This window comes from Nicotiana tabacum, chromosome 23, assembly GCF_000715075.1.
Source record: "Nicotiana tabacum cultivar K326 chromosome 23, ASM71507v2, whole genome shotgun sequence".
NCBI classification, from domain to species: Eukaryota; Viridiplantae; Streptophyta; class Magnoliopsida; order Solanales; family Solanaceae; genus Nicotiana; species Nicotiana tabacum.
Window position 1 is genome coordinate 125,520,357 of NC_134102.1, and position 15,349 is coordinate 125,535,705.

The 15,349-nt window shown below is 35.2% G+C and overlaps 1 protein-coding gene across 5 annotated transcripts; it reads left to right on the plus strand.

The window, feature by feature from the left end:
- The first annotated feature begins 1,724 nt into the window (after positions 1 to 1,724).
- LOC107793256 (putative trehalose-phosphate phosphatase F) lies at positions 1,725 to 8,366 on the plus strand. Of its 5 annotated transcripts, none has more exons than XM_016615580.2 (15): positions 1,725 to 1,868; positions 1,971 to 2,029; positions 3,820 to 3,871; positions 5,458 to 5,537; positions 5,611 to 6,093; positions 6,197 to 6,337; positions 6,410 to 6,481; positions 6,578 to 6,703; positions 6,829 to 6,885; positions 6,976 to 7,077; positions 7,184 to 7,261; positions 7,365 to 7,434; positions 7,612 to 7,682; positions 7,860 to 7,952; positions 8,038 to 8,366. In XM_016615580.2, the coding sequence occupies exons 5-15, from the start codon at positions 5,803 to 5,805 to the stop codon at positions 8,089 to 8,091; spliced, it is 1,155 nt and encodes a 384-aa protein (XP_016471066.1). In that variant the 5' UTR covers positions 1,725 to 1,868; positions 1,971 to 2,029; positions 3,820 to 3,871; positions 5,458 to 5,537; positions 5,611 to 5,802; the 3' UTR covers positions 8,092 to 8,366. The 5 variants fall into 5 exon arrangements, with proteins under 5 accessions (XP_016471066.1, XP_075102594.1, XP_016471065.1 ...); XM_075246493.1 differs by having other exon boundaries at positions 1,971 to 2,025; XM_016615579.2 differs by lacking the exon at positions 3,820 to 3,871.
- Positions 8,367 to 15,349: the final 6,983 nt, after the last annotated feature.

A 15,349-nucleotide genomic window follows, 5' to 3' on the forward strand; every position in this document is an offset into this window, starting at 1 on the left:
ATTACTACTTTCTAATTAAACTTTCACAATATGTTGTTAATGTTGCAATAGAGTGTAATAGTCGACGGACTTGGTAAAAGGAAATAATCTCTAGAAGGTATACTTCAAATGAAAATAAATCTTAGTCAAACCAAAACTTAAGAAGAATTCTCACAACTCAACTGGCCTCCAACCAAAAACATCATTCGTTGCCTTTTATGGTAGACTTCAGATAGAAATCAAAGTAAGTTGTCTTCATCAAAAGAAAAGTTATAGTTCGCAACATTCACAACTCAATCATCCAACGAACAACTTACAAGTTATAATACCTATACAGTCAAATTCGAAGAAACATTAAATCATTAATTAATACAATAATTTAGTACAACTTTCATAACTCGTCCTCTTATTAAATAACATCTCTATATTTAGTTGGTAAAATTCGAAGATAATTTAAAGAGTTCTAATCAACGCGAAATTAAGCACTATCTAACAACCCAATGATCAACGACATTCATTATCTATGGAAGGTATAATTCAAACAAAAATCATATCGTCTTAAGGAAAAGTTATGCACAACTTTTGGAACTCAACCTTCAAATGAACGACCGCCATTCACTTGCTTTGCACGATAAACTTATTTTAAAAAAATCAATTTAAGCACAATTCCACAACTCAACTCTCCAACAATATTAATCAATATCTAGATTATGAAGTCAAACAAACAATTAATTCAGTAACAATTAAACATACCCCTCTACAACTCATCAGTTCAACAAACAACAGTATTCATAACTTCATAGGTGAAATATATCTACGTACAGTTGATAGTGTAGCTAAGAATACGAGGAAATAAAATTAATTTCACTAGATGTTATATAAATATACAATTACGTTCACTAACTTTTGTGTATACATTAATAACTGTTTTGGAACAAAAAAAATAGATTTTAGAAAATCTAGGTTACTTTATTTTTTTTTATTTTTGGATACCAAATCTGTAATGATTGACATGGCATGTACGTGCAATGCATGTGCAACGTAACAAGTAATAATAAATATTAAGTTGCCCGATAATTTCTTTTTTATTTTGGGCATTTTATAGATTTACTTATTGTAAAGTTCAATCAGAGTTGTGAGATTTGATAATCTTCAACGGGCAACTGTATTTATTATTTTTGTGCGGTAAAACTTGAACAAAAGTAACTCATTTAATAAAATAAAGTTCAAGTTACATATTTATGACTCAACTTTCTAACGTACAACTGTATATGTATCTCGAGAGGATAGAAGTCAAACGAAAATTAATGTTCGCAATTCATACAAAAATAGGCAAAACTTTCACATTTCAACCGTTCAACAAACAACTATATTCGTACTTGGACAGTGAAATTCTAACAAAGTCAAAATCATATTAACTATATCTAAAACTTAATTTTCCCTTCAAAACATAAAAGGGGGGAATATAAAGAATATACTCCCAAGAAAAAGGTAAACTTAAAGGACTAATTCATCAAATCATATACTATTGAGGTAACTTAAAATAAGGGGATTTGGCTTTTGAAGTGTGGTGAGTGTTAGTGGTAGGAGGTACGAGTAAAATTTGGCGAAAAAAGACAGTAAATGTTAGCAGCCTAATAATTCTATAATGGTAATTAATTAATTAATGGTGTAAAATTGTGTTTCCTGATTCAACAACCGAAGGAAGAGGTTTCCTTGTTTGGCACGTCTTTTTGGGGCTATCATAACTCTATATAAACTTTGGTTTCTCCACCTCTAATTCCCTCTTTTTCCCTTCATTTTTCTCTCTCTTTATCTTCCGTTACATTTCCTCCTCCATTTTTAGGGTTTTCTTTTTCAATTTTCTCCACCTGCCGTTTTTCCCAAAGGTAGATTATTCTTTTTCTCTTTTCTCCTCCATTTGCCGTTACTCTTTTTCTTCACTTCTTCTTTGAATCTGTTGTGATATGTTTTGTGTACAATTCTTTTAGGCCTTTGGATTGGATTTTCAAGATTGGTTCTAAGGTCTAAGATATAAGTTCTCAGGCAGGTATTTTTTTGGCATTTTAGCTTGATTTTTGTTGATTCAAGATTGTCCTTTTTTCCCTCCTCATGCAATGCTGTTGGAATTTTATCTGTTTTTGGAAACTCTTATGGATACCCATTTTGATTCTATGGTTCTTTTCCATTGTGGAGCATGCAAAAGGTGTAAACTTTGGCCATTTTTTGTTTTGGGTTTTCTGCAAAGAATCATTTATGAGCTAAAAAGTTTGGTCCTTTCTGTAATTTTCTTTTCTTTTAGTATCTTTAAAACCTCCATGAAAGGTGTTTCTGGCTTTCTGCAGATTAGATTTGTGAGTCCTGTACAATCATAAATTTAGTTGTTGCTTTTATTGGTTAATAATTGATTTGACAGCACCAAATAAAAGTACTTAATTTAGCTTTGTCGTGTAATTTAAATTATTTTATTTTGTCGGTTGCTGTAAGATGTTGAAATGTATTGATTATGTGTCATTATCACTTTTCGTGGTTTACCCGCGGAAAATGGAACTAAGCAGTAAGCATACATTTTTTTAAAGTCAGCTGATTCCTTATGTAGTTATTAACGCCCTCGTATAAGTTACTTACTAACTGTTCATATTATTTTTTTTAAAATTTTGATTCAAGTCAACATGGCGTTTGGAGATCTTTTAGGCCAACTTATGGACAATCCTTAAGAATTTTTGGCTACTATTTTGCATGTTATTTTTCTTTTCTTTAGTTTTTCTTTTTTCGAAAGACCTACAAATTCTTGAAATCAATGTAGAAGAAAGAAAATATGGGACACAATGAAAGAAAAAGATATATATATATATATATATATATATATATATATATATATATATATATATATATATGAGAGAGGAGAGTGTGTGTGTGTGTGTGAGAGAGAGAGAGAGAGAGAGAGAGAGAGAGAGAGAGAGAGAGAGAGATCTAATAGTTGGAATAGGTTTTTTCTGGCTAGAGAACTTCTAATATTATTGTTATTACTATTAATAATATATATTTAACCTTTTGTTCACTTTTATTTTATTTTATTTGGTATGATAATGACATGAGTTAAGTTTAAATGGAGAAATGATAAATCATATAGCCAAACTAGCTTGTTTGGGACTGGGTCATTGTAGTAGTAGTTGTAGTAATCTTTTCTCCTTTCTAGAATTTTATTATGCTATAAGGTTCAGTTATTTGTTGGGACTAAGGCTCACAAAAAATACCTTAAATTTGATTAATAGCCTGTTTGGCTAAGCTTTTTGCTCTTATTAAGTACTCCCTCCATTTCAATTTATGTGAACCTATTTGACTGGGCACGGAGTTTAAGAAAAGAGAGAAAACTTTTGAACGTGTGACGTAAAATGAGGCACATATATTTTGTGTGGCTATAAATCATTGCATAAAGGTAAATTGTTTCCAAATAAGGAAAGTGGTCATTCTTTTTGGCACGGACTAAAAAGGAAATAGATTCACATAAATTGAAACGGAGGGACTATATTATAACAACAACAACAACAACCCAGTATAATCCCACTTGTGGGGTCTGGGGAGGGTAATGTGTACGCAGACCTTACCCCTACCCTGAGGTAGAGAGGCTGTTTCCGATAGCTCCCTCCCTCCAAGAACTCCCCACCTTACTCTTGGGGTGACTGGAACTCACAACTTCTTGGTTGGAAGTGGAGGGTGCTTACCACTAGAGCAACACACTCTTGTCAAGGGAGTATATTATAAGTTCCTTATATTAGAGCTTTATATTTCACTTAATTTTTTTCATGGTAGGGCTAAAGTAGGTTGTCTTACATGTAGGTTGGGAAGTCATATCATTGCAAGTACAAAAATGGCGTTACTTGAATCAATAGTAAGACTTTTCTTATTTTCAACTTTTGGGTTGGCTTTCAGATCTGAGCTTTTAGTTGGAATAGGTAAAAATCATGCAGGGTACGTTGAGATGTTAAGTCTTTCAGCTTGTCATTGATTACTTGGGGGATGTACTATTGCTGAAAAAGGGTTTTGTTCTTTTCTGCTACAATGACAAAAAAGCAAAAATGAAAGAAAAGAAAAGTTTGGTAGCCCATAAGCTTTTCACTTAATACAGCAGCCTTATATCTCAGTTCCATCTAGTAGAAGTAATACTATGATAAACAAACTTTAAGCTTAGTAATAATTACGGAGTGCTTCATAATTAAGCCAGATCATACTATTTGCCTCTTTTGGTAGATAAATAACTAAGCCAGATCATACTAATTTGCCCTTTTGGTAGATAAAAGATATTAAACGAGGGTATATCGAAAATAGCCTCTCTTTCATTCCAGGGTAGGGGTAAGGCTGCGTACATCCTACCCGGGAATCCACTGGGTTGTCGTTGTTGGTAGATAAAAAATAAAAGGGGTTCAAGATATAGTCGATGGTGTGACAAGATCTAGCCTTGTTGATACATCTTTTGTATATCTTGGCATTTATTTTGATATCAGTTCTCTTTTAAATTTTGACTGTCATCCCATAAGATTTACCAAAAGATAGTGATTTTTATATTCTCTTTTTTCCCCTTTCCTTTGAAGTGAAAGGTTTGAATGGAATGGTGACAGGAAAGTAAATGAAAACCACCTTCTAGCTGTTGGAAAAGAGTGAACAAATTTGGTGGTTTTCTTTTGGTCCCTTTTAGTGAGTACAAAGAGAGAGTTGGAAAGTTTTGTTTGTTATGTGTGAGCTGTAAGCTTAAAAAGTTGTAATGTACCTGTTCCTCTTCCATATTAACATTCACCAGAACTTAGGCTGAAACAGTAGGTCCTTTAATGTGTACTCATATATCCTTCCAAGAGGAAACCGTGGATCCTGAGTTTCTATTACCAAGAAGCCAATTGGGGAGGTCGATATCGAATTTTAAGTTAGCAGATGTAGAATACCACTTTATGCACTACTCTTTGGTGGTAATAGAAGCAAACTTAATATAAAGAGACGTATCTTAACAATTTTCGACTACATATACATTTTTAGAGGTAAAGGCAGTTGGTGCACCCGCACCTGACTTCTCCCCACATGTCCGCCTCTAGCCAAATGTATGCTTTTTCTGGTCATGGTTGTTTTTACTACCTTTTTGTAGAAATTTATGGAAGATGAATTTGTTACTTGTTGAGAAATTCCAAAGAAGAGTCCTTGTTATTTTGGCTTTCACACCCTTCTCTGCAAAGAAAAAAATAACATTTTGATCTTAATGTAGAACGGCTTTTGTCCAAACTTTAGGGTGAATGGATTGTCGTAAGTGAGCGAAATAAGGTGTTGTATCTATCTTGGAGTCTACTGTTTTCTTCAAATGGAAATGCATTTAAATCCAACTTAATACATCAATCTGTAAGGATTCAAATTAAAATTTCTCCTGTTAACATTAAATGTTTCCTTTTCTTTGTTTGCTCCACGTTGTTTTGATGCAAACGTAACTTGTTCCAGGTACACGTGAGATTAGACTAAATTGTGCGAGCCAAAATGTTCTGTTTCTAGTGTAAATGCAGTGTGGTTCAGGAGATGAGGTATAGATTTCTGTCATGGTCTAAATCAGACTACCAATTTCAGAATCTGCTTTGACACTTCCGACTTGTCCAGATTGCAGGAAGCCCGTACTTAATGGACTCTATTCCCAGCAGTAGTGATAAGAAAACTTTGAAGAGGTGGTTTTTCATTGACAAAAGGGTTGGTTAAAAGATTCGGCACTCTTATACATCCACTAGTAAAAAAAGTCCCAACTGCATTTCTGTCAATTGCAAAGTCAATATCAGCCAAATCCATATTGTTTCAATGGACTTGAATTCGACGAAAGCCTCTCCAGTTCTTACGGATCCTTCACCATTGAACAAGTCCAGATTGGGGATCCATTCTAGTTTGTTGCCTTACTCACAATCTGGGCCTTCATTCTCCACTAGCGTGCTAACAATTCCTAGAAAGAAGCCAGCGAAGCTTGATGATGTTCGATCCAATGGTTGGCTCGACGCAATGATGTCTTCTTCACCTCCTAGGAAGAAGATTCTGAAGGAAGTAAACATTGATGTTTCTTCCGATGATGCTGATGTTACTCACCTTTCTTGGATGGTATGTTAAACTTTCACGAATGCACACTGGTCTATTTGTTTAGATGCAATGAATTCTATATCTTTGCGTAATGATAATAATCGAAGCTTCTTTGTTTGTCCAGATCAAGTATCCGTCAGCTCTCAACTCCTTTCAGCAAATTATGAGGCAAGCAAGGAATAAACAGATAGTCATCTTCTTAGATTATGATGGGACTCTTTCTCCTATTGTTGATGACCCTGACCGTGCTTTTATGTCCAATGAGGTAAATCCAGCTTTCATATGAAATTAAGATGCTCATCTGTAGACATTCACACAAAAATAATATACTCTGCAGATGCGCTCCGCTGTCAGGAATGTTGCAAAGTATTTCCCAACAGCCATCATAAGTGGAAGAAGACGTGATAAGGTAAATTTTTAGTTAACTAGTAATTCAGGTTTTAACCATATACTTTTTATATCTCTCTTCATTTGCAGAAGTGATTTCTGATCTTTATCATTTCAGGTTTATGAGCTGGTAGGTCTAACTGAACTTTATTATGCCGGTAGCCATGGTATGGACATCATGTTGCCAGTCAAAAATATGTCGTCTACTAACGATTCTAAGTGTATTAAATCTACTGATCAGCAGGTATTACATTAGATGCTTTATCAGATTTTGTCCTCATTCATTCCCTTGTAAACATTGTTATCTAGTTCAATTTCTGACTTACTTTCCTAATTTCCTAACTACTTTTGCAAAACAATTTTGAGCAGGGCAAGGAAGTTAATCTGTTCCAGCCTGCTCGTAAATTTTTACCTATGATTGATGAGGTAGGTGCTTTAGATGACTCTTTCTTTCAGCCAGAAATGAAAAAAAAGGTAATTTAAGACGTGAACTTAACTTGTTTGACTACTTTGCAGGTTTTTAAAACCCTTGTCGAGAAAACTAAAGACATTAAGGGTGCAAAGGTTGAGCACCATAAGTTTTGTGCCTCTGTACATTACCGTAATGTAGATGAAAATGTGAGTGCCAACTTTTCTTGTTGCTTTTTCTTAATGTCAACTGGATGCTGGAGTTGCCCATGCTAACAAATGAACGGACATCTAATGATCTTCATTTTGACCACAGAATTGGCCAGTCGTTGCACAATATGTCCATGATGTCTTGAAAGACTACCCTCGACTACGGCTAACTCATGGGCGGAAGGTAACTTCATGCATCTATCTTAGTCTCTGTTTCAATTCCTTTCCACTGGAACTATAGTAATGATATAGTTAACGCTATACCTGTGCTTTTCTTTGCTGAATAGGTTTTAGAGCTCCGTCCTGTAATTGATTGGCACAAAGGAAAAGCAGTTGAATTCCTGCTGGAATCACTGGGTATATAGCTCCTTCCATCTGATTTTATTGATCCCTTCCTCCTCATCCCTCGCCGAACCCCCTAAGAGATCGAAGTAATGGCGGTAGTGGACTGTGAATTAGATAAGTCAGGGTCCTCAGAGGGCCCTTTAAGTTACAGAATTCCGCACTTAACTAAATTCGCATGCAATCATGCAGGTTTTAGTAACAGCAATGACGTGCTCCCGATATATATTGGAGATGACAGCACAGACGAAGATGCATTCAAGGTAATACACGACATTGTGTATGAATACATTGTTTTTTCTGTTTCTAATCTTAACTCGACATTGTGTATGAATACACAATGTCATGAATACATTGTTTTTTCTGTTTCTAATCTTAAGTTGATGTGTACATTGTTATTTTGTCTCATATCTTAATTTGATGAGTATATTTTGTTTCAGGCATTGAGAGGGAAATATCAAGGTTATGGAATTCTTGTTTCAACTATCCCAAAAGAGAGCAATGCTTTCTTCTCTCTCAGGGATCCTTCAGAGGTATGTTGCGAAATCATTCTTGATGTTAAGTGCCTTATTTTTTCCGTGATTATAATCTAAACACAGAAATTGAATTGATGCACAGGTCAAAGAATTCTTGGAATCTCTTGCAAGGACAATGGAGGATAAAGCTATATAAAAAGCATGAGAGGGGAGCTGAGGGAAATAGTATAGTTTTTTTGGTTTAAAAAACTGCTATTACTAGGTTTCTACAGTTTTTCATGAATGAGCTGAAGTCATTTTCTCAATCTTTGTTTTAGTATGTTATGAAGGTAGAAATTTTGGAAGTTGTTTTCTTTCTTTGGTTTGTTTTTATTTTCTTTAGTTTATCCTGTTTTTGGAAATGGAAGGTCTTCGAAGGACGACCTTTCGCTTTTGAGTTAGTAGTAATCAGATGAAATGTTTTTGAACCAATACCTGGCTTTGTGTGTGATTTTCAGTAAGACTTCAGAGAGCTCTGTACTTCTAAAAGTGATTAAAGAGTGGGTTGAGTAAAGTGAAGTAACATATCCTCGTATGTTTTTAGTAATAACTTTCTGTGTAATCTCATCAAATAACTGGAAGCAACTAATCAATATTTCACCAAAGAAGCAAATTATTTCACTCGTCTTTCCCACATAACCTTTCCCTTGGAACAGAATGCGGTGTGAAAAAATTTGCTTACATTCCGTGTCTGTACCAACTCAATAAACAAATGATATGTTTTAAGATAACTACTCTTATTACTAAACTATAGTTAATTAATAAGCATAATTAGGCAAATAATAGGACAAATGATATGTTTCATATACTATTCTTATTACTAAATTATAGTTAATTAATTAGCCAAAGTAGTGCTTGTTGGTGGACAATATTACCGGTATCTTTCTAAATTTTAATGAACAGAGTTATACGTATTTGTGCTTGTGGGAGAAAACATATACCAATGGAGTAATCGAGTAGACCGTACACATCACCATCATAAAAAATAAAAATGAAAATTCAAATAGGAGTAACAAATATGGCTAGGTCATAGTCTTTCTGATATACATATTTACGCAGATTTTGTCAAAAATTCTATAATATGCATGCCATCCTCGAAGCCGAAAGCCGTCACTTTCAAGTTGTCCGACACTCTGCAATCTGCATTATCCCTTCGATATTGTCAATAAACTCCTAATCCTATTACAATATATACATAGCAAACTAGAAATAAATATACTCCTAGTACCTAAAAGAATCCTAGTTGGTCTATGCTATGACCTAGCCATACATGTTTTGTTTCGTAACATCTCCCATGTTTTTAAAGGCTACCTCAATTTGAAAAATAATTTCTTTAACGTCTCATCTTTATCTGTTCGTTTTTGTGTGTGGTTATTTTGCAAAAGAACCACTAAAATTATTACTATTGATTAGAGCTGGAACACAAAAAGGGACATTCTTGAGGTGGTAATTTGTTTTTAAGAATTTTATTATGTCAATTGCTCGTTCTGGAAATTATTCGCAAATTGAAGCATAGCCCACAATAAATGAGGGAAAAACTAGCTTTTTGGTTGCTCTACGTCAGATGTGATTACTCTGTGTCGCACCCCTTTTCTATCCCAAAAGATATATGTGTTATGGATCGTTGTGGGTTAAAGAGTTTTTTCAATTAAAGTGACAAATTTGAACAGGGATTATTTTACTTACAGAGTCGCCACTTAGAATTTATTTTTTGGGTGTTCCAAGTCACCTTTTATTTGAATCCCTAGTCAAAGGAAGTTTTGACTCTATTATTATTGGTCTACGAAAATAAAGTCCGGGTAAGGAATTCTGTTGACCGGGGAGAAGGTGTAAGGCATTCCCCGAGTCTCGTGGTTCTAGCACGGTCACTTTATTGACTACAACTTGGCTTGAATTAATTTTAGATAAACTGTGATTTATTGATTTCCATGTTTTATCTATTTGCTTTTATATTAAAATATCGAATTATCTTTAAAACGAATCACGTGTGTGAATCTGTTTTATTTATTGTGCTAAAATCATGCCACGTGTACGTATACGTAATTAATAGCATTTTTATTATATTTAAGGTTGTTTCACCCCAAAGTTGCGCGAACACATACTTTGATTTTAGTTTTGGAAATCGTAATTATGTCACGCAAATGTATACATAATCACGATGATTCAATTAATTAAGAGTACGCCTAAAGCATTCTAGCGCATTCATGATTTGTTTCTTTCCTAAGTTTGAGATTATTGTGAAGGTCATTAATTATGGAATTACTTGTGAAAGAAATGTTTGATTTTAGATATTTGAATAAATAAACCATCATATACCAATACCCTACAACCCAGCAATTGAAGCCCAAACTCATTAGGGTCCAAATCTTCCCAACTTTAAAAGCAAGTTTGAATACCATATTTCCAAAAACATGATTAAGCATATAGCATTTAAGGACTAACTTATCTTATTATTTATAAAGTTTAAAGGCAAATAAATAAAATCATATGAAATAAGATAAAAAGAAAAAAGGGAAGAATAAACCTTTAATGCAAAATTTCCAAATAAATGAGTCCCCAAGAACATGTACATTAACTCAGACGAACGTCGAACAATCATAAGCGACGAATAACATCAAACCAAGTGAACGGAGCTCTAACGGAATCTTCGACCTTAACTATTAACTCCATTGTTTAGCGTGTAAAAAGAGATGTTATGAAGTATTTTTATTGGGTTTTGGGTGATGACTTGCTGGATTTTTCGGGAAAAAAAAAGACGAAGAAAGAATGACACGAGTAGAAATTCTCTTAGCATAGAAGAAGAAAAATAATTTCTCTCAATTTCCTCCTCTCTTTTTTTCTTCTCTTTCTCCTTTTTTTCTTCTCACATTTCTCTTCTATTTATAGGAAAAAAATTCATAATTTTTTCAGATTTTTTTTTAAATTTTTTTTTAATTTAAAAGAATTCCCACTTCCCATTTTTCTTCTTTTTAAAAAAAAAAATAATTTTTCTCTTTTCTTTACTTTTATTTTTTAATTTTCCACTTTTTTTACTTTACTTTTTATTTTATTTTCCACTTATTTTACTTTTCTTTTTTTAATTTCCACTTATTTTACTTTTCTTTTTTTAAATTACCACTTTCTTTTACTTTTTTTTTAAAACAAATTTTCAGCTATCTTTACTTTTATTTTTTAATTTCATCTTTCTTTTACTTTTTATTTTTTTTAAAATTTTCACATTCTTTTACTTTTATTTTTTAAAATTTTCCACTTTCTTTTACTTTTTAAAAAAACTAATTTCCACCTACTTTTACTTTTAATTTTTTATTCCATACTTTTAATTTTTCTATTATTTTATTCCCCTCCGAAAATTTAAAAAATATTTAATTTTTTCGGTTTTTTTAAATTTATTTTATTTTAAAATAAAGATAAAAAATAAAAACAAATACTAATAGTAATAATTTGACCTTTTAAATTATTTTTAATTCTTACCCTATATTAAAAAAATATAACAAAGCTAAAAAATATATATATTAAATTTCTAAAAATATTTACATAGTAGAAGGTGGTAAAAATTCAAATATAGTCAAAAATTAGGTGCTCACAGCTGCCCCTCTTTGCTTGAAAACATGAAGAGTTTTCAGGCAAAGACTAGGTGAGACATGTGACTAATTTTTGATCAAACCGTTATTCAAAAGGAAAAGAAATAAAAAATAGGGTGTAACCGAGTCCTGGTTTTGGACTACCTACATATCCCGGGTTATAGGGAAATCAGGTCACGTGTAGTTCAAGGAGAATGGTGGAATGATGAATTGAGGAGTCGAGTGAGGTTTCGTCGAGGCTCTGGTCCGCGATCCTGCTATTATAAAAAAAAAACTAAACAAACCTATCAGCTATGAGTTACAAGATTCCTATCTATGAGTCTTCTGAAACTTGATCTTGAGTCTTTACTGGTTCTTCATGCAGACTCTGATCTAAACCTTGATGCTCGCTAGTTGTAGGTGCTAGTTCATTATTCTATTGCTTCTTCTAATCAAAACGGGACTCCAATACTCGTGGCTTCAATCATGTCTTGAGCATTCCACATCTTTTTAACTGCTTTTGCATTTTGGATTCACCTATTTTTTCTTTTCTTTTATTATGAATTAAGACTTCTTCTTTTGGCCATCTCGAACCCTGTGCCTTGAGGTAAAACCTACTGAGACACCAAAACAAACAAACAAACGAAATTTTTCTACCCAAGTTTGCACTAGGAAAATTTTGTGAGTTATTGTAACAAAATTCTAAACTTGTTCTTTATTGAAAGCAATAAAAGGTCGGGAATGGTGTACCCCAAAAAAAAAATAGAGACTAGAAAATGGAGACCCTATGTCTAAAATAAAAGAAACTAAGGAGTGAAGACCCTATATTGAAAAAGCGACTAGGGATTGGTGTACCCTGATACTGGTAAGTAAATGTAACAAGGAGTTATACCCTATATTATGGAAAAAGAATGTAATCAGGAGTTGATACCCTGTATTACTGAAAGGAATTGTAACCAGGGGATGGCACCATGAATTACGGAAAAGAAATGTAACCAGGGGTTGGTGCCATGTATTACTGAAATGAAAATAAATCCCCTGGGCGAAAAGGTTCTATCTGGGTTAAACTGTGAAAAGCGAGCCTGGGCGAAAATTACTTCTACCCAGAATATGAGCTGGATCCCACTAGGCGAAAAGTTTCTACCTGGGTTAAGCTACGTAAAACAACCTGAGCGAAGAGTACTTCTACCCCGAACTATGAGCTGGATCCCCCTAGGCGAAAAGGTTCTACCTGGGTTAAACTGCGAAAAGCGAGCCTGGGCGAAAATTACTTCTACCCGAAATATAAGCTGGATCCCACAAGGCGAAAAATTTCTACCTGGAATAAGCTACGTAAAACAACCTGAGCGAAGAGTACTTCTACCCGAAACTATGAGCTGGATCCCCTTAGGCGAAAAGGTTCTACCTGGGTTAAGCTACGTAAAATAGCCTAGGCGAAGAGTACTTCCACTCGGAACTATGAGCTGGATCCCCCTAGGCGAAAAGGTTCTACCTAGGTTAAGCTACGTAAAACATCCTGAGCGAAGAGTAATTCTATCTGAAACTATGAGTTGGATCCCCCTAGGCGAAAAGGTTCTACCTGGGTTAAACTACGTAAAACAACCTAAGCAAGGAGTACTTCTACTCGGAAATTATGAGCCGGATCCCCCAGGTGAACAGGTTCTGCCTGGGTTAAGCTATGAAAAATAACCTCGGCGAAGAGTACTTCTACCCGGAACTATGAGCTGAATCCCCCTAGGCGAAAGGGTTCTACCTGGGTTAAGCTACGTAAAACATCTGAGCAAAGAGTACTTCTACCCGGAACTATGAGCTGGATCCCCATAAGCGAAAATGTTCTACCTGGGTTAAGCTATGTAAAACAACCTGAGCGAAGAGTATTTCTACCCGGAACTATGAGCTGGATCCCCCTAGGCGAAAAGGTTATACCTCGGTTAATCTACGAAAAATATCCTGAGCGAAGAGTACTTCTACCTGGAACTATGAGTTGGATCCCACTAGGCAAAAAGGTTCTACCTCGGTTAAGCTACGTAAAACAGCCTGGGCGAAGAGTACTTCTACCCGAAAACTATGAGCTGGATCCCCCTAGGCGAAAAGGTTCTACCTGGGTTAAGCTACGAAAAACAACCTGGGCGAAGATTACTTCTACCCGAAACTATGAGCTGGATGCCCCTAGGCGAAAGGGTTCTACCTGGGTTAAGCTACGTAAAACATCTTAAGCGAAGAGTACTTCTTCCCGGAACTATGAGCTGGATCTCCCTAGGCGAAAAGGTTCTACCTTGGTTAAGCTACGTAAAATAACCTGAGCGAAGAGTACTTCTATACGAAAATTATGAGTTGGATCCCCCTAGGAAAAAAGGTTCTAACTGGGTTAAGCTACGAAAAACATCCTGAGTGAAGAGTACTTCTACCCGAAACTATGAGCTGGATCCCCCTAGGAGAAAAGGTTCTACCTGGGTTAAGCTACATAAAACAACCTGAGCGAAGAGTACTTCTACCCGAAAACTATGAGCTGAATCCCCCTAGGCGAAAAGGTTCTACCTGGGTTAAGCTACGAAAAACAGCATAGGCGAATAGTACTTCTACCCGGAACTATGAGCTGGATCCCTCTAGGCGAAAAGGTTCTACCTAGGTTAAGCTACGAAAAACAGCCTGGCGAAGAGTACTTCTACCCGAAGCTATGAGCTGGATCTCCCTAAGCGAAAAGGTTCTACCTGGGTTAAGCTACGTAAAACAACCTGAGCGAAGAGTACTTCTACCCGAAAACTATGAGCTGGATCCCCCTAGGAGAAAAGGTTATACATAGGTTAAGCTACGAAAAACATCCTGAGCGAAGAGTACTTCTACCCGGAATTATGAGCTGGATACCCCTAGGCGAAAAGGTTCTACCGGGGTTAAGCTACGTAAAATAGCCTGGGCAAAGAGTACTTCTACCCGAAACTATGAGCTAGATCCCCCTAGGCGAAAAAGTTCTACTTGGGTTAAGCTACGTAAAATATCCTAAGCGAAGAATACTTCTACCCGGAACTATGATCTGGATCCTTCTAGGCGAAAAGGTTCTACCTGGGTTAAGCTACGTAAAACAGCCTGGGCGAAGAGTACTTCTACCCGAAACTATGAGCTGGATCCCCCTAAGCAAAAAGATTCTACCTGGGTTAAGCTACCTAAATAATCTGTAATAGTGATGTATGCTGAAAATAAAAGAAAATAGAGATTTCGCGAAACTCACCTTTGGTGACATTCGTCCTTTAGGAATCGCCATTCTGCACTGCTTTGTTCCTACTTTAAACAAAGAAAAATTGTGTGTTTTAAAAGTAGTGGTCGGTTTGTGGCCTTGATGTCTTTGGCATCTTGACTTTGTGCCCATCTTTATTTTGATGATGATTTCAACCTGCCACTAGATGTCTCGTGAATACCACTTGCATTTCTAGCCCCAGAGAGACTTTGACTTTTGAAACTTTTACATGACGGTTGGTCGCATAGAACTTAACCTTTTCAACTTTATTTTGCCTTTGTGTCATTTCACTTTCGACATCTTTCCTCCAAAACTTTCAATTTCAGAGCATTGGGGAACTTTTGGCTTTTTAAACTTTGCCAAAACGGTTAGCCACTTGGGACTTAACCTATTAAACTTCATTTCGCATTGTAGGCATTTTCAATTTGATTTCCTCCTTACAAGAGTTTTTGATTTCTAAGCATCGGCCGCCATGGCCAGTCGGGGTCGACTTGATGCTCCTGTCGAGTCTGGGTGCCTTTTTTGCACATTAGCTTGTATCAAACGAAATCAGTCTTACTATCCCTTCTTTGCCTTAGTTTTGGAACAGAGTTAGACCGAAATGGATTCAAAGAACAACAAAC

Bases quoted from the DNA above. Each gene is read 5' to 3' on its own strand.
- LOC107793256 (XM_016615580.2), top strand. From the start codon at position 5,803: ATGGACTTGAATTCGACGAAAGCCTCTCCAGTTCTTACGGATCCTTCA. The intron at 6,704-6,828 runs GTATTACATTAG...AATTTTGAGCAG, and splicing joins TTAAATCTACTGATCAGCAG to GGCAAGGAAGTTAATCTGTT. The intron at 6,886-6,975 runs GTAGGTGCTTTA...ACTACTTTGCAG, and splicing joins TTTTACCTATGATTGATGAG to GTTTTTAAAACCCTTGTCGA.